Here is a 20,333-nt window from a genome sequence, read left to right as displayed (position 1 = left end):
GAATGGGTACGTTTATTTAAAAGTGGACGAGAAAACGTTCATGATGAAGAGAGGAGTGGTAGACCATCATTGGTGACTGACGAACTCGTTCAGACAGTTGATGCAAAAGTTCGTGAAAATCGACGTTTCTCAATGTCGGAGTTGTCTACTGGTTTTCCACAGATTTCTAAGACTCTCTTGTATGAGATAGTGACAGCAAGATTGGGTTACCGTAAGTTCTGTGCACGATGGGTGCCCAAAATTCTTACCGACCACCACAAAACTCAAAGAATGGCCTCTGCATTAGACTTTCTGTCACGTTATGAGGACGAAGGAGAGCCATTGTTAAACAGAATCGTGACCGGTGACGAAACATGGATTAAGTACGTGAACCCTGAGACAAAAGAACAATCAAAGATGTGGGCACATTCAAATTCGCCTACCAAACCAAGAAAAGCCTCGCAAGATTTTTCTGCCAGAAAACTGATGGCAACGGTGTTTTGGGATGCCAAAGGGGTGTTGTTGGTTGAATTCATGGAACGTGGTACGACCATTAATCAAGACGTGTACTGTGAAACAATAAAAAAGTTACGACGGGCTATACAGAACAAATGCCGTGGTATGCTGACTTCCGGTATCGTTTTTTTGCACGATAACGCCCGTCCTCACTCTGCTCGCAGAACAACGGCCCTTCTTGAGTCCTTCAAGTGGGACGTTATCAACCATCCACCTTACAGCCCAGACCTGGCGCCAAGTGATTATCACCTCTTCATGCATTTGAAGAAATGGCTCGGGTCACAGCGGTTTGATGACGACGAAGAGCTCAAAGATGCGGTCACAGGCTGGCTCCAGGCACAAGCGGGTGATTTTTATGCAGAAGGAATTTCAAAGCTTGTGAAGAGATACGATAAGTGCCTCAATCGCTATGGAGACTATGTAGAAAAATAGTGCAAAGATGTAGTTGTAAGATGTATATATTAAAATATTTTTATTTAACTTGGTGTATTTTTTTAAATCAACCGGAGGTTACTTTCTGAACGGCCCTCGTATTTAATTGTGCATGCATGTTAGCAATGTCATCCACTGTACCGTTCAACAGACCTAATGCGTCATTGACAAACAATTTACAGTAAGTAACTTTTTCAGCTGCCTGTTTAAATTGCTCAAAAAAAATTATTTCAATGTGGTTGATGAATATGTCAGTAAAGGTTCCTGCCATGTAGTTCTTCACTGCTTAACAGTCTGGTTGTGATTAGCTTTCATTTTGGAAGCTAAAGTAGTTATAGGAAAGGTAAGTGGTCACAGTTGAATGAGATCACAGATTTCACCTGAACATAGTTTCTTGTGTTTAATTAAACTACTTTCAACCATATTTGTAGTTTCTTTTCTAGGTATATCTGCATAAACATATAGAAAAAAACCAACTTAGTCTTGTTAGGAACATGAGTACTTTTGATTTGGTTACTTAATTCCAATGTATTTCATTGTATATTTCTTCTCATATGTACAGAAATTGTTGTATGAATTTTTGGTTGTGCACATAAAGTTAGGGCTCTGGGGTTCATTATCATGCATTCTCTTTTTTTCTGTTAGTATTATGCAGTGTACATTGGTCAGTTGCTACTATACCTATGCCGGCAAAACATTTTACTTGAAAGTTTCCACCATATCAAATTAGGCTGGCTATATTGCAACAGCGATGTTGCAACAGCAACCTCTAAACATGTAGCATCCAATACAGTTTTCCGTGCCATCTCTTACATGTAAGCTACTGAGCAACAACAGTGTACATAAGAATCCATTTTTGAGCTGCAACCACAACAACAGCAAAAATGCACAAGTGCATAATAATGTAGTTATAGGCATAACAAGCACAAACTTTCAATAACAGAGCAAAGAAATACAGAAAAATAATACTTTGATGATGACCAATGCCTTCCCACCCCCACCCCAAAAAAAAAGAAAGAGTGCATGTTTACAAAATAAATAATACCCGAGATTGTATATTTCATAATGACAATGAGCAATAAGCAACCGGTATTCATAGCTTTATGGTAACAATGGTGCAATTCTATCCAGCTTTCTGTTGTTAACTACTGTCAGAATCAGCATCAAAACTATTTCCATTGTCATCATCACCACAAAAAATCATTAGTTGTTCATGGTCACTGATGATAACTTCCATTGTCTCTGCTGCTCAAATCAGTTTTTCGACATGCTTGATCTTTTTCTTGCATGAGGCTCCATCTGCAGTCAAGAGAGTCATGCAACAGTTTTTCCAATTCCGTTATTGTTCCTTAAGTACGTCTTCACATCACTCCATACTACCTCAATGGTCTTGAAATGGCAGTGATATGGTGGCAGCTGCTCCTTGGCGATTTTGTCTACTACAAATGTAGGGGTTATACGGTTATTTTCTTTAAAAAGCAAATATAAAAGAAGCTTTGTCATACATATAACCACAGTAATATTTCGTCCTTCTAAGCCACTGCACCATAAGTTCTTTGCAATCCTTTGTGGTGGGGACTCTGTTCAGAATGATCAAATGATATGGAGCATTGGCTATTAAACTGTTATAGGGACAGAACACTATTTTAAGAGGTTGTTGTACCACTTAGTAAATTGTTTGTGGACCATGTCTTCATGGTAATCACCTGTATTTTTGGACTGAATCCACTGGAAGAGCCTGCATGGGCCGCAAGTAATCCAGCTTCTCTTCCCTTTGGCTGATAACTGCTACTCCTTGGAGTGTCATCTGTCCAACATTTACTGACACCTTTCCCGGCATTACCCACATTTCATCTAGTCACATTATCAAATGAATGTGTCTGCCCACAATTTTGTGCAAGAATATCCAAATGCAAATGTAAGACTGTGCCATAACAAAATACACCTGAAACTTCCTGGCAGATTAAAACTGTGTGCCGGACTGAGACTCGAACTCGGGACCTTTGCCTTTCGCAGGCAAGTGCTCTACCATCTGAGCTACCCAAGCACAACTCACGCCCCGTCCTCACAGCTTTACTTCCACCAGTACCTCATCTCCTACTTTCCAAACTTTACAGAAGCTCTCCTCCGAACCTTGCAGAACTAGCACTCCTGGAAGGAAGGATATTGCAGAGACATGGCTTAGCCACAGCCTGGGGTATGTTTCCAGAATGAGATTTTCACTCTGCAGCGGAGTATGCACTGATATGAAACTTCCTGGCAGATTAAAACTGTGTGCCGGACTGAGACTTGAACTCTGGACCTTTGCCTTTCGCAGGCAAGTGCTCTACCAACTGAGCTACCCAAGCACAACTCACGCCCCGTCCTCACAGCTTTACTTCCGCCAGTACCTCGTCTCCTATTTTCCAAACTTCACAGACGCTCTCCTCTGAACCTTGCAGAACTAGCACTCCTGGATGGGGCGTGAGTTGTGCTTGGGTAGCTCAGATGGTAGAGCACTTGCCCGCAATAGGCAAAGGTCTAGAGCTCGAGTCTCGGTCCGGCACACAGTTTTAATCTGCCAGGAAGTTTCATATCAGCACACACTACGCTGCAGACTGAAAATCTCATTCTGGGCACAAAATACACCTTTTCTCGCATGACTTTGCGTCTGTCTAGCAGTTTGTAATGGAAACCCACAACATTTTGTGATGTTTTCCCACTCCTGAAATGTTCAGTTTCTTTTAAGGATACTAGTAATTTTGTTATGATAGGATACTCTTTCCAGCTGTAGTAAGCATAAACATGCCTGCAAGTTGCATCCCTCTGGAAAGAATCTTCCGACTTTGGCAATGACACTTTCCTACTCACTACTGTTCTTGTGCTAATGCCAAGAGTTTTAGATGTTCATTCTGCAACTTTATTGGCAGGATTGATGGTTGTCCATGAATACTTACGTATTCTTTCTCCTGCCCGTAAAACTTATGAGTTTTCCATAGTAACTCCAGTGCCTGGCTGTTCAGCAGCACACCTCGACGTGAATGAAGTATTTTCTGTGGCATTTTCCAAGTATCAGAATTTTCTAAAGCATAATGAAAGAAAGCACAGTACAACACAAGCATGTGGTAGAAACTATATACAATACAAGTTGTTTATGTTCACATACAACAAAGCCAGCAACATGGGAACTTCATCATCACAACCAGCAGTGATCACTACACTGTGCTTGGTTTGCGCCCCATGCCTAGCACCTCGTGCTTCTCTTTCATCAGTTGTTAAATTGTTACACTGCCAACTTGAAATGCGTATGTCAAGTGCAAAGTTTCAGTGGCATGGGTATACATGTTTGTCTTTGTGGTCATGCTTCATTTATTCTGAAATGAATTTGGAAATTTTAAATGTAATTTTGGTTTGGTCAACTATGGGGAATTGTGGCATGCCTAAGGCTATTTTGGCATTAACTATAATATTTTTAATCCTACTGCTCTATAGCTTTGAAGAGCTTGTTCTGTTTCTGTGAACTGTATATGTGTCAAATTTTCAACATTTTTGAAAAATCTGAAGTTTTTGCTTTGTTCTTGGTCATCTTTACACGTTCTTTTTGTTTGACTTTGCACTATGAGAGATCTGTTTTCTTTATATGCTTCTCAGTAACTTCTTCACTCACAACATGCACACAATCACCGACTAATCTCATTAGCATTTATTTATATCGACCTGTTTAATAAATAAAAAAAAGAGGTGGAGCCCCTACACATCCACCCCAGCATGATGGCCAACTCAAAAGGTCTACAGCCATCTCTGCATAAGGGTTAGTTTTCACTAATGTGAGGTGTTGCAGGATGTGGGTACTGCAATGTTTGCGTACGTCTGGTTAAGGTTAACCATTAATACGCGCTCATCTGGAGATAGATTGGGTCGAAAGTCAAACGAAGGGTAACAGTTTGAAGGGCAGAGGGGAAAAAAGTGCCAAGGGAAAAAAACCTCTGCAATAGTTAAGTCAGGTAGTAAGAGTAGTGGTGGAATCTTGCTGACTGCGATAAGTCCTGCAAGGATGGGTTAAGCTAGCAGCAGGTACCATGAAAGTGGATACCGTGTCAAGCCATATGTTCGTCATAAGAGATCAGTCCGTGACAGTGCTGCAGCATGGTGTGCTGCAGTTCAGGCTGTTAGAGCCCCCTGCCGTGCTGCGTCAGTGGTGACATGGCACAGGAAAAGGCCCAGGTCACCCATCGGTGATGAGTGGTCGCGTAGCGACACCACTCCTTACTCACTGACTGCGCTAACAGGCTCAGTGAGGGCTGCTGCTGTGTCTCTCCTGTGTAGTGGATGCCGTAGCCCATACCCCTGAGCATTCTGACAGTTGTAGCCCACTCACCGAAGTGCAGCTGCTCGGAATTGATGGGCTTCGGTGTTGTAGCGGTGGATCCCGCCTTTCGTTTTGGGGGTGTCCACTGTGGAGTGAGCTTCCGCCGGCTGCTCCGTAAGGGGAGCGGTGGCACATGTCTTTTCTAAGTCTGTGGCGTCCCCATGGATGTCGTGCACCATCTGCGAGCGCAATTGCCGCAGTTGGCTGCATGCCTCTCCATCTCTGCAGTCAGGGTGGCCTTAAAAGCTGCCCTATCTGTGTCCATGGCGGCTTTGAAGGCCACAATTGCCTCCTCTGCCACGGCCACCAGCGTGGTGTGCATCTGCTGCACTTGAAGTGCCTGCTGTGCAACCACCAGCACCCAGTCCCCTGTGCCACTCTTACTGGCATGGTATTCCGGCCGCCTGTTGGCAGTGGGAGCTTTCTTCTCACCTTCATTCGGCAGTGTTTGCGCCGCCACCACTGCGTCATCTCGGTTTGCGCCTTGTCTCCAGCGCAGCCCTCGCTGGCGAAAGCCAGGCAGCCACGCCAGTTTGCCACATGTGGCCCGCTGCAGCAAGCACAAGTTAGCACCTCCTTCTCATCATCTGTCACAGGCGCAGGTGTCGTGCATGACGGCGCATTTTACGCACCGTGGCGAGTTGCGGCAGTATTTAGCCACATGCCGTTCAGCTTGGCACCTGAAGCACTGTGGCTTAGGGTCCATGCCTAGGGGGAGAGCTTCGATGGTCACAGGCCTAAGACCTTCCTCATCCCGAAGTTATCGCTGCCATCCATCGCAGTTTCCAATACGATGATGTACAGCGGCGGCCTCTTCATATTTGTCCGGTTGTGCAGCTTAGTAGTTTCACCCCAGAATCCAGCATGTGGCAGTCCCTCTTGGCCTGTCTTCTCATCACTGATACAAGGCAGCCTCCTGATCAGAGCCTTGGAGTGCTTCTCGCCCTATTTAGGCACAGTCGTCTTCTCCACAGTAGCTGGATCAACAATGTTGGCAGCCGCAGCGCTCTTCAGTGTGCAATGGTCAGCCGCACTTGCTGCCTGCAGCTGGACGATGGCGTCTGAGTCCAGGGACTCTACGCCTACTTCTTCTCTGCAGCAGTTGGATACGATATCATACATCTCTGCCCATGACCCTACATTGCACTGAATGTACAGAGGGGGGACAGGTATACGACATTCGTCGCGCTTCCAGTTCACATTCCTGGTACGTTGCAGTGTCGAAGGCTTCTTCTCTGTGTCTGCCTCCTTCTTCTGCCCGTGTCTGTCCATTCTGTGATGGACACAACAATTTTGCTGTGTCGTAATAACGACACATGACAATTTGCTTAGCATCATGCTACAGTCCAAGCACAGCTTCACAGCACTTGTTCTGGCCAAGCACAAGTAGCGCACTTCACCAGTGATGCGTGCGCCTCTGCTGCTCGAGCGCAACAGTTACGAGTAGGTTTTTAGTCCGCTGAGTATGTTGCCACTGTTCTGAAGCATTGATCACAGATCAGGAAGATGCCTCAACTCACGAAACCAAAGTTCTTTGATTCAAAAGTATGTACTAATGACTTATATACTCCTTAACATACCCTCAAGGACATTCTGCAACATTCAAAAAGAAAGATGTTTAGTGTACTTTTAGAATGGCTGTACTTATGCTGACACTGAAGTCATTTGAATTGCTGAGAGGCTGCAGGAATTATAGGTAGGCCGACTGTATGGTTCATGTGGAAAAATATTCATTACATATTACAACCTCTTTTTCTGTAGGATGCTCTGCAACACTCATATGAAGGATCAAAGGAAACGTAAATGATATAGAGTCCAATTCATGATGATTCTCTTTCAATGCCCGTCATCACAACAAGTCAGTAGAACGGACATAAAGTTTCAACCATGTATTAAATGTTTTGTGTTAAAAAAGATGAAAATAAATTTTCTTTGACAGTCCATATTTAATTCCAAATGTTTGTCTAAAAGTGAAGAAAGCCATTATGTACATTTTTCACGGATATATGGATTCTGTTAATTTTCAGGTAACAGCAGAAAAGAGCATTTTGTAGAATAAAACAAGAACAACACATGTGTACGTTGTTGCAAGTGCTGGTATTTACTGTGGTGTAGGGATTAGTGTTGCCTGCTAGCATACTGCAGGTTCCCATTTCCGTGACATTGTTTGGTGGAGCCGCCAGGTACTTCAAAATATCTACATCACAGTGGCTCCAATTAGGGAACCCGTAAGCTGTCGCCTACATGGACAGAAACTGGAACACAAGCAGTGCATCAGTCCAGTCCTATGATTTGTATATTCAGAAGATGGATGGATTCCAAAACATCAGTAAGTCAGCTGCACATCAGGCACTCCATTAGTGTTTTCTGGAGACACTGATAAGGACCCGACGAAATGGCTGAAAGGAGCCAACTGATTTCCCAAATACAACAGGCAGGATGACTTAATGTGTTTGGCAAATGTATACTTTTACTTGGACAGCAAAGTTCAGCAACCATTTGACAACAATTAAGAGAAGCCCAATAGCTGGGGCAAATTGCAGGCTGAACTGAAGAAAACATTTGGCAACAATTAACAAGTCTGTTTAGCAGAAGAACAACTGAAGAACAGGGCCCAATGTCATGGGGAAACAATGCAGTCATATGTACAGAACCTTTTGGCCCTTTGCAACAATGTGAATCCAAATATATCAGAAGTTGACAAGCTCTTGCACTTCATGAAAGGAATCATAGAAGACATGTACCAAATTCTTCTGGTAAAGAATGTCATGACAACGTAAGAATTCATCAAGCAGTGCCAGTGAATCAAAGAAATGCAACAGAGAAGAATCAGACGAAAAATGTATGATTGAATGCCAAATGTGGCCCCAATGGCAATTGTGGTAGATCACCACCAGCTCCTCTCTCTCATACACCAAGTAGTAAGAGAAGATATAGAACAGAGTTTGATAGCCAAAAATGTTGGACTGGCTACGCAAGAGATAGGAGCCTTGAAAGTCGGCTCGATATGTCTGGAGGCAATAGAGAATATTGTATATGTGGTACGTCAATCTTTTGCACCAATATTGACCAAAAGTAGAATGCACCACAAAGAACGACACAGCCAACTTGGACTTATGTTGCTGCCATCAAATGACCACTGCAGGAACAACCAACTTCTCTAGTAAGTAAAACAGATGTTTGCAAGACTGAGGACAACACAGCAGTCTGTTTTCACTGTGGATGCTCTGGACACATTGTGCACTACTGCAGAGAAATAAGACAAGTGTTCACTGACTATTATGTGCAATATGTCAACCATCACAACAATCCTATTTATGCCAGTGAATTGCAGATGATTACAGCCGACCTTTAGGGTGAATTTCATCATTGTACCCTGGATGAGGTCATTCCCCAACACACCTTATCTGTTCCCCATCGCTGTACAGAAATATCAGTCGCTCATCCAGTCCCTAACTTCATGAAAACTAAGTGAGGTGACCATCTATGGAGGTGAGGCCGGCACAGATGAAAATCCTCCAGGGTAGACATTTACCAAGATTACAGGACATCTCATCAATGTCATCATCAATGGCCTACCAGTCCGGGCACTAGTCGACCCAAGGGCTTCCTTTTCTGTAATACTGAATGCTTATTGTCACCAGTTAAAGAAGACTATGTACCAAGATATGATAACGACTGTGCTGAGGATTGCAAATCAGAAATACATGCAGCCAACAGGAACATGTATTGCAAGAATAACTATCAATCACAGAATATAGCCTTACAAATTTGTTGGTTTAACATAATATAGTCATGATGTTAAAAAGCTACTCAGGCTTACTAAAGAAGTCTACATGCCAGCAACAGTCACAAGCATTGCAGTGATCACAAGCAACCACAACTCATCCATAAACATATGTGTGTGGGGACAGCCAAGTAAGTCCAGGAAGGGCAGCTTACCGCCACTGATGAAGAATCGTGCTCCGTTACCATGACAGATAATGCACGGAGAAAGGTACTATCAAACTGTTAACAGGATCTGACCATATCTAAGAATAAAGCTGGCCAGTAATAGCCATTCTGCGTTGATTTTCAGATGCTTTCAGATCCGGAGTGAAGAAAAGACAAACCATGACGCCCATGATAAAACACCATATCAACATTGGGGATCATACACCAAGTAGCCAGCATTCATATAGTGTGTTGCTGGCTCAATGACCGATAATCTGGAAGTAGAGGAGTTTCTACAAGATGACATCATTCTACCTTCAGAGAATCCTTGGTCCTCGTTATAAGAAGAACGGCAATGGCATCTCTACATTGACTACCAATGACTGAATAGAATCACAAAGAATGATGTCTATCCACTGCCATGCATTGATGACACCTGAAGTGCTTGAAGGAGCAAAGTATTTCTTAACTATCTTGACAACATACTTTGTGACAGGCTACTGGCAAATTGAGGTCGACAAGACTGACTGGGAAAAAGGCTGCTTTCATAACTCCTGATGGCCTCTGTGAGTTTAAAGTTATGCCATTTGGGCAATGTAACACTCCAGCCACCTTTGAACTTATGATAGGCAATCTGTTTTGTCTCCTTAAATGGGCAATGTGTCTTTGTTATTTGGACAACTTTGTCATTTTTTCAAAGACATTTGAAGAACATCTAAACTGACTGACAACTGCATTGGATGTGTGTTCAGACTTCAGCTCTCTGCCTGAATCCAAAAAAGTGCCTCTTTGTCGCATAAGAAATGGCAATACTGGGGCACCTAGTGAATGGTCCTGGAGTCTGTCCTGATCCAGGAACAATTTGAGCAGTCACAGATTTCCAGACTCCTTGGCACATTTGTGATACAAGAAGATTTCTCAAAATGTGTCCATAGTGTACAATTCACAAAGCACTTCCCTACTAAGGCATGTCCCTTGCAATGAGAGGAGGCAATAAATTTTCCTGGAATGAAGCACAAGAAAGATCTTTCATTGTCTTTAAAAAGGAGGTTCTGTGCTAGGAATGGGCACTGAGGCCTCAGGAGTATGACATCACAGTTGTATACAAAAACTGACACAAACACAAGGACACTGTCTGCTTTTTAAGTAATCCTCTTGCAGAACAAAGCAGCATAGACAATATGTCAGTCATTGCTGCATTAAATAACACTGCTGCTGAAAAGAGGGAAGATCCAGCATTGGTTAAAACCATAGAAGCCCTGAAGACTGAGGAACCAACCAAAGGAGGATTCTAAGTACAATGTATACAATGAATATGATCCAACAGGGTGGAAATGGTTGTTTGCCCTCCCACCTCATCTACTGACAGCAATCCTTATGTATTTCTACAACACATCGACATCACTTAAGATTCACGAAGACTCTAGATGGAATCAGACACTGGTATCACTGGCCAGGTCTATACCGAACCATTACACACTAAGTGAGCCCCGGAAAGGAATGCCAGTGAGGGAAGCACACCCACGATTACCTCTGGGCCATCTGGTAGCAACCTTGCCTGCAGCAGCACCATTCCGCTGAATTGGAATAAACCTCTTGGGAAGGTTCCCATTTCGGACAAATGATACTCAGGATGACCACATTAAACACCCCATCACCAGGACTGAAGAAGTAAGGCAGCTGGCTCTCATATGGACACTGGATACCCATGGGAAAGACCAAGACTGCTGTAACACCACACACTAGCCAATGAGATACAATGCAGGAGACTTGGCATGACTTTTTACACCTGTCCATCAGAAAAATTACTAAAGCACTCATTTGGGCCGTATTGTACCCTTTGTGTTTTCTCAGATATCACATATGAAGTCGAAGGTTATGACCCTTCACCATGAAGACAAAAATGCAGAAACATCATCAGTGTCCTCTGTATGAAGCCCTACTACAGTACAGAAGCACAGACTCAAGGAAACTGAAGACCCACTTGATGATCACAAAACTTTGATGGGAGGGCTACCTTCAGTGCTCATAATAGTGAGGAAGATATAGCAACATGACCAAAATGCAAGGCTCAACCAGTGATGCCATACAGAGGGCCATTGACATGCTCTAGATTTAGGTTGCTGTAATTGACTCCAGTGAGTACTTATGAAACAGTGGCTAGCTGTTTCTCCAGGGCAGGGAACAATGCTGCGACCTCTGATGCACGTAGTCTGGTGTAGTGGTTAGTGTTGCTAACTGACGCACTGCAGGTTACTGGTTTGAACAAAAACACCAACAATTATTTGTTATTTTGCCTCTATCATTTCTGGAAGGTTCTTGAAATATCTTATGTTTGTAATGCTTGTATATTTGCAATAGCCAATGTTGTATAAATTCTAAAACATTCAAAGTTTGTATAAATAACAGCATTCTCCCAGCAGGAGATCAGTTCTGTTCTGGCTGTATGTTGGTGTCAGTAATAAATGTGCTTTTAGTTCTCAGTGTTGAACTTCACTGATGATCCTGCCTTCAGATTTGGACTGGACTACGGTTTCGATGTGACAACATAAAATGACCATAAGGAAATTGTCCGCATACCTTTTCATTTCATATTCAGAAAAAATTTGTCCTTTAGTTTTCTGTGTGTTTCATTCCTATGTTATGTGAAAGTGTAATTCATGTGACCAATATACAAACAATGTTGAGAACAAAAGGCCAATGTTTACTGAAAAGACGTGTGTGACATGATTTATAAAGAAAATGGGATACATAATTAGTATTCCCATTGTCTATTTTCTGTTAAAATCCATACACTAAGTTAGAAAAACCAGCTTCAACTTTTATTGCAACTCCATTGTTTATGGTCAGTGTTATTTGTAGGAGACCGTACAATAAAAACAATAACATCTCAAGTAACAGACAACAGAAAATGGTTGTAAATACTCACTTATTTCATTATTTGGAAATGGGCTAGTGAATGTCTCATCATCTTCCATGTCACCTCCTCCTGTCTCTTCCATATTGCTACAGAAGACAAATCCAGTAGTTAGTTAATGGAAAGAGTCAGATTTAAAATTATGATACACTTTTACACTGAAACCACCACAAAATATTTACTTCACTTTTTACAACAGTTACTTCAAATTTTGTGAGTACTCATTTTTAAGAATATGTTCACACACATACAAAGAACACCATGTCTGTAAATACAGATAATCTGCAAGAGCTAAGGAAGAACATTATATCAATTTTTAAAACATATACATTTTCACAGTAATTTTAAATCTTCCACACACACGATTTAAATTTGTGGAATTGACTGCAGCACTGTGACTTGATTTAGATACATAATTGTGATTGTGAGAGGCTTTGCTGTTTCTTTTGCAACGTAACATGCCAACAAAATAAAAATCTCTCGGTGTACATGCCGCGTCAATTCAGGATAAAACTCCAAGCTTTCGACCACTACCTCCATGGTCGTCGTCAGGGCTAAAACTGAATGTCGTGAATTAGCGAGGTTCCCACTTTTATATGCAAAGGACGGCTTCTGATTGCCTGGAATACGTCATAGCAACAGCGATATGTAGTGAAGTGGTGCCCTCTACTTCCATAGATGTAGTTTCTATCCCGCGTTGCTTGCAGCACCATCCCTTGAATCAGGAGGTAAAGTGCAGGAAGTTTTTCTCTGCGATTTTTCTTTATCCAGTGCACTCTTCCAAGTGTTGCTAAGTGCATAGCAGTTGTCTCTGTTAAAGTTATTATCGCTAAGTCTAATTTCGACTGCTTCCCGGATCACGGAGTCCCAGTAATTCGATGCGTGGGCTATTACTCTGGTTTCTTCAAATAAAATCTTATGTTTGTTAAGCAGGCTATGTTCAGCCACCGCTGATATTTCCAAATACCTGTATTTCAGGTGGCGCTGGTGCTCAATGCAGCGGTCGGCAACAGTATAAATTCCCGACACTCTTAAGCCGAGACTATCTTTGACTGATCTCAACATTTCCTTAATTTTCCTAGGTGATCAGAAAACTTGTTTTATTCCTTGCCTCTTCAGGACTCTGGCTATCTTGCTTGTTGTAGCACCACAAAAAGGAAGCCGCGCTATGTGTTGGTCCTCTTCTTGTATATGGCCGGCATCGTGTCTTACTTTCTTGGACAATACTGATTTAATTTCACCGGCAGAATAACCATTCCTCTTGAAAACAGTCGTCAAATGGTTACTCTCGGGACCGAAGTGGTCCTTGTTGGAAATAGTCCTGGCTCTGTGTACTAAAGTATTCAGCATAGCTCTCTTCTGAGACGGATGATGGAAGCTATGGCTATGCAGATATAAGTCTGTATGGGTTGGCTTCCTGTACACTGAATGGCCCAGTCGTCCATCCGGCTTTCGCTCCACCAACACATCTAAAAAAGGTAACTTCCCTTCCTTCTCTACCTCCAATGTAAATTTTATGTTTGGATGTACACCATTTAAATGTTCGACAAACTGCTGCAGCGTGTCGCTGCCGTGTGGCCAGATTAAAAAAGTATCGTCGACGTATCTGTAGAAGCATCATGGGCGGAGGTGACCACTGCTCAACGCTCGTTCTTCAAAGTCCTCCATGAAAAAATTCGCTATTGCTGATGACAGTGGCAAATCCATGGCTGTTCCATCCATCATTTCATAATAATTTCCACTATATAAAAAGTAAGTGGTCGTCAAGGTATGCCGGAACAACTTCAAAATTTCTGAGGAAAAATGAGCAGCCAACAGTTGTAATGTGTCATCCACAGGTACTTTGGTGAACAGAGAAACCACGTCGAGGCTGACCGTGATATCACTTGGGCCTATCTACATCTGTTTTATGATATCAACAAACATTTTTGAATTCTTAATATGATGTGGGCAGTGACCAACTATAGGCGCCAACAATTTAGTTAAGTGCTTTGCAAGCTTGTACGTAGGAGAGCCAATAGCGCTAACAATCGGTCTCAACGCACGTTGTCGTTATGATCCTTTGGCAAACCGTACAGTCTTGGTGGCCTAGGTGCTCTCGGCCGTAAGTTCTTCACCAGTTCGTCGGAGAGGCCAGAGTTTTTTAGTAGCTCCCTTGTCTTCCTGCTGAGCGCCGATGTGGAATCCTGTCTGAGAATCCGGTATGTGCTGTCCTCCAGTAATAATCCAACTTTCTCACCTTTGGACTGAGAATGGGTGGATATGACTTTGGCGGCACACCAACGAGCCAATTTAAGCAGGACTACAGCGAAACAGGCCAATAAATTTGAGCGGCTTAACCGTGATCAAGGAACTACTGGGTCCAATGGCATTCACCACACTGTTATCAACTTCTCTGACAAGGAACTTGATGAAGCTACCATCTCGGCTCTCAGTAAAGGATTGAACTTTGCCCCAGCTCCACGTAAGTTACCGGTGGTTGAGATTATTAGTGGAGTGGAACAAGCAGTTTGTCATCTTCCTCAAGAAGCAGTGGATGACGTAAGGCTTGCTACTAGCCAGATTTTAGCGACATCCAAGCCGCCTAAGTCAAACATCAGCAGAGAGGAGAGACAAGGACTGAAATTGTTGCAGAATGATGAAGATCTAGTTGTTTTACCTGCTGACAAGGGGAACGCCACGGTAATCCTCAATGCTACAGATTACCACAAGAAAGTTGGATTATTACTGGAGGACAGCACATACCGGATTCTCAGACGGGATCCCACATCGGCGCTCAGCAAGAAGACAAGGAAGCTACTAAAAAACTCTGGCCTCACCGACGAACTGGTGAAGAACTTAACGGCCGAGAGCACCTAGGCCACCAAGACTGTACGGTTTGCCAAAGGATCATAAGGACAACGTCCCGTTGAGACCGATTGTTAGTGCTATTGGCTCTCCTATGTACAAGCTTGCAAAGCACTTAACTAAATTGTTGGCGCCTATAGTTGGTCACTGCCCACATCATATTAAGAATTCAAAAATGTTTGTTGATATCATAAAACAGATGAAGATAGACCCAAGTGATATCACGGTCAGCCTCGACGTGGTTTCTCTGTTCACCAAAGTACCTGTGGATGACACATTACAACTGTTGGCTGCTCATTTTTCCTCAGAAATTTTGAAGTTGTTCCAGCATACCTTGACGACCACTTACTTTTTATATAGTGGAAATTATTATGAAATGACGGATGGAACAGCCATGGGTTCGCCACTGTCACCAGCAATAGCGAATTTTTTCATGGAGGACTTTGAAGAACGAGTGTTGAGCAGTGCTCACCTCCGCCCATCATGCTTCTACAGATACGTCAACGATGCTTTTTTAATCTGGCCACACGGCAGCGACACGCTGCAGCAGTTCGTCGAACATTTAAATGGTGTACATCCAAACATAAAATTTACATTGGAGGTAGAGAAGGAAGGGAAGTTACCTTTTTTAGTTGTGTTGGTGGAGCGAAAGCCGGATGGACGACTGGGCCATTCTGTGTACAGGAAGCCAACCCATACAGACTTATATCTGCATAGCCATAGCTTCCATCATCCATCTCAGAAGAGAGCTATGCTGAATACTTTAGTACACAGAGCCAGGACTATTTCCGACAAGGACCACCTCGGTCCCGAGATTAACCATTTGACGACTGTTTTCAAGAGGAATGGTTATTCTGCCGGTGAAATTAAATCAGTATTGTCCAAGAAAGTAAGACACGATGCCGGCCATATACAAGAAGAGGACCAACACATAGCGTGGCTTCCTTTTTGCCGTGCTACAACGAGCAAGATAGCCAAGAGTCCTGAAGAGGCAAGGAATAAAACAAGTTTTCCGATCACCTAGGAAAATTAAGGAAATGTTGAGATCAGTCAAAGATAGTCTCGGCTTAAGAGTGCCGGGAATTTATACTATTCCTTGCGAATGCGGCAAGAATTATGTGGGCCAGTCTGTAAGAACCGTTGCCAACCGCTGCATCGAGCACCAGCACCACCTGAAATACAGGTATTTGGAAAAATCAGCGGTGGCTGAACATAGCCTGCTTAACAAGCATAAGATTTTATTTGAAGAAACCAGAGTAATAGCCCACGCATCGAATTACTGGGACTCCGTGATCCGGGAAGCAGTCGAAATTAGACTTAGCGATAATAACTTTAACAGAGACAACGGCTATGCACTTAGCAACACTTGAAAGAGTGCACTGGATAAAGAAAACTCGCAGAAAAAAACTTCCTGCACTTTACCTCCTGATTCAAGGGATGGCGCTGCAAGCAACGCGGGATAGAAACTACATCTATGGAAGTAGAGGACACCACTTCACTACACACCATATCGCTGTTGCTATGACGTATTCCAGGCAATCAGAAGCCGTCCTTTGCATATAAAAGTGGGAACCTCGCTAGTTCACGACAGTCAGTTTTAGCCCTGACGACGACCATGGAGGTAGTGGTCGAAAGCTTGGAGTTTTATCCTGAATTGACGCGGCATGTACACCGAGAGATTTTTATTCAAGAAATACGTCGCGAAACACTTCGTAGCCATGCCAACAAAATGTTGCTGGCCTGTTTTCAAATATTTTACTACCTTCAAAATGCAAAGCAGAAAAAATCAGTTTTCTTCTGACCAGAACACAAGAACAGAACCTGTCTTCCTGTTGTGATCAAATACACTAACCACAGAAACAAGAACCACGAACTGCAAATTTTGTATGGATGCAGAAGTGATAGGGCTCTAAACAAATTTGTGATTTTTTTTACAGTGCCACATGTAAAATTGTGTGTCTTAGTAATAAGTGTTCCTTTGTGTGTGGGTTGGGGATGTGGAGAGGAGGAAGGGGAGGGGGATGGTGTGGGTGGATGGGTCCAGGAGAGGGGGGAGAGAAGGAGGGACGGGGGAGGGGGAGGGGGAGAGGGAATAGCAATGCATATTGTTATCTTGTAAATGGTAGTGTCAATATTGCTGTGTGTATTCATCGCTAATGAACACTGAAGATTTATGCTGTCTTCTCAAGAGCAGTGAAACGGCTAAAAAGAAAATAGTTGCCTCTCTAGCTAGTTATCAGCAGCTGGATAATGAAATCTTCCAAATTTTTCCACATATTACAATTTTAAGTTTATGGTTACAACTGTGGCTTGCCATCTCCCGTATGATAAGCCTTCAGATTATTTCTTATCATGATACACCTGACAAATGATACATTTAGCTCGTCTAACTATATGGTCAACTTTTATCATTTCCATCCAATAACATAAAAATTATGTTCATAGTAACATCTGTGTTTCTTCTTTGTCTTTCTCATTACTCCCAGCATGTATCTTTCCATTGCTCACTGAGCAATGATCATTTTACAATGTTCACACATACCATATTGCCATATATTAAGTGTTGGTAGTATGTAAATATTTATAATAATGTTCCATTTCACAGACACACAGAATTTACTTTTAATTACTCCCTTCTGGTGCCAGGTGAAATACGGTGTATTTTTATTCTCCTGTTTACTTATTTTACTATATACACGGTAGGTTTTACAGTTGCCCTGTTGTTGTTGTTGTTGTGGTCTTCAGTCCTGAGACTGGTTTGATGCAGCTCTCCATGCTACTCTATCCTGTGCAAGCTTCTTCATCTCCCAGTATCTACTGCAACCTACATCCTTCTGAATCTGCTTAGTGTATTCATCTCTTGGTCTCCCTCTACGATTTTTACCCTCCACACTGCCCTCCAAAGCTAAATTTGTGATCCCTTGATGCCTCAAAACATGTCCTACCAACCGATCCCTTCTTCTAGTCAAGTTGTGCCACAAACTTCTCTTCTCCCCAATCCTATTCAATACCTCCTCATTAGTTATGTGATCTACCCACCTTATCTTCAGCGTTCTTCTGTAGCACCACATTTCGAAAGCTTCTATTCTCTTCTTGTCCAAACTAGTTATCGTCCATGTTTCACTTCCATACATGGCTACACTCCATACAAATACTTTCAGAAACGACTTCCTGACACTTAAATCTATACTCGATGTTAACAAAGTCCTCTTCTTGAGAAACGCTTTCCTTGCCATTGCCAGTCTACATTTTATATCCTCTCTACTTCGACCATCATCGGTTATTTTACTCCCTAAATAGCAAAACTCCTTTACTACTTTAAGTGTCTCATTTCCTAATCTAATTCCCTCAGCATCACCCGACTTAATTTGACTACATTCCATTATCCTCGTTTTGCTTTTGTTGATGTTCATCTTATATCCTCCTTTCAAGACACTGTCCATTCCGTTCAACTGCTCTTCCAAATCCTTTGCTGTCTCTGACAGAATTACAATGTCATCGGCGAACCTCAAAGTTTTTACTTCTTCTCCATGAATTTTAATACCTATTCCGAAGTTTTCTTTTGTTTCCTTTACTGCTTGCTCAATATACAGATTGAATAACATCGGGGAGAGGCTACAACCCTGTCTTACTCCTTTCCCAACCACTGCTTCCCTTTCATGCCCCTCGACTCGTACACCAATTCATCATCTATCATTGCTAATATTTGGGGGACCAAAATAGTACAAGCAATGACAAGTTGGATTATATTCTGTCTTTCTTGGCACTACTGAATATACATCTATGTCCAAAGGTAAGTACAACTGAGAAAAAGAAGAAAATGGAAAGAGAAAAGAAGGGGAATCACTGTATATGACTGTCAAAATTACTCTACAAACTGAATATGTGTTGCTGGTAAAGTTCCATGTGACCACGCAAGGAAAAGCTACTTGATCACAGGGAACTGATAAGAAAACTTAAGAAATGACTTAAAAAATTGACACACACACACACACACACACACACACACACACACACACACACACACACGCAAAGATGCCCGCATGCACACACACCGCAGATTTACAATAGTATATATAATAAATATGTTATAGTGAAAGGCTCTAAACTGTTGCTAGAAACTTTTGTACAGTAGGAAAATAGTATGCCACTAGGATGCCTTTCAACTTTCAAATGTTTAAGGCATCTAGGAGTAACCACATGCCCCTTATAATTTTTTACTATTACTAAACTTTACCCTCACCCTTGAATCATCCAGCACCCTGTTCAGGAAATATGTTTCATTTCTTTACTATGCTTGCCTTTTACACACAAGAGTCATGTAAAGAAACTTAAATATCTGTATACACTTGTCTTCATTGTTTTTGTAATGCCAACACAGCCTGATGATGAGGTATCACATCAAAACATGTTGCTAAATAAATAATTTAGTTGTCAACAAATTTTGTTAGTGGTAACAGCATTTGAAAACTTTTCAAACATTCACTTAGTTTCTATCAGATTTTACTAATGAAACATATAATAAATGGCAAACATCTTTACAGAAAAATGAAGACATCATAGAACAACAACAGCAGAAGTATTAATCATTCAATTTTATCATTAGTACTGTTGTGCTGTGGTAACGCATGAGGAACTTTGCTGTAGAGGAAATGTTTCAGTGAACTTCAAACAGATTGGCTTTTGGCACATTCTGCAACAATATTTAGTCAGTCTTTTCTGTACTATGCAGGTATTACACCTTTTCCTCCTGACCCCAACTCCATTTTCTTTATTTTTGCTTTCATTTTCTGTTTCTTCTTCACATGTTGGCCTGTCATGATTTAGCCTCTGCTGGAGATCTATATAAATCCCTGAGGTGTAAAACTTCTTTGAACCAAGTGAGGCAAACTAATGCATGTGATAGTTGTTTTAGGAATGCTTTTCTTCTGATAAAATTTTCACTGTAGGCAAAATAAATTACTTGAGCACTCATTCCGTTCATATTGATCATTGCAAAAAATATAACCATTGCCAATGGGATAATTTCTTTCTACATTGTAACGGAAAAATGTTGTCATCTATGATGTAGTTCCACCATTCCAAAGGCATTCTTGCTGCTTTCATCACAACTATAGGTCCATGTAACTTTTGAATAATATTATGATCCCTGCGACACACTCCTCTCTATGATCGCGAAACATTATTCAATTTTGTCTCATTGTTCCTTCCAACATAGTAATGGTTGTTTTCCTCAAGCAGTTACATATCACCTTCACTGTTGTCTTCCTCTGTTTCCGAATCTTCTAGCCTAACTTCAACTTTGTATTCACACACTGTGCCCACTTCACATTCAGAATCATATTGAAATGTACCTCACAG

The 20,333-nt window shown here is 42.0% G+C and overlaps 1 protein-coding gene across 4 annotated transcripts in view; it reads right to left on the bottom strand.

Annotated features, from left to right (window-relative positions):
• Positions 1-20,333, bottom strand: part of LOC126184888 (uncharacterized) — a 124,381-nt gene that overhangs the window by 86,837 nt on the left and 17,211 nt on the right. For all 4 annotated transcript variants that reach the window (XM_049927517.1, XM_049927518.1, XM_049927515.1 and 1 more), the window contains exon 2: positions 12,138-12,214. In XM_049927517.1, coding sequence (XP_049783474.1) covers positions 12,138-12,210 — 73 coding nt within the window. In that variant the 5' untranslated portion in view covers positions 12,211-12,214. The remainder of the gene's footprint in view (positions 1-12,137; positions 12,215-20,333) is intronic.

Source organism: Schistocerca cancellata, chromosome 4 (genome assembly GCF_023864275.1).
Source record: "Schistocerca cancellata isolate TAMUIC-IGC-003103 chromosome 4, iqSchCanc2.1, whole genome shotgun sequence".
Classification (NCBI taxonomy): Eukaryota; Metazoa; Arthropoda; class Insecta; order Orthoptera; family Acrididae; genus Schistocerca; species Schistocerca cancellata.
The sequence above is the reverse complement of the archived record's forward strand: the minus strand, read 5'-3'. Positions and strand labels throughout refer to the sequence as shown.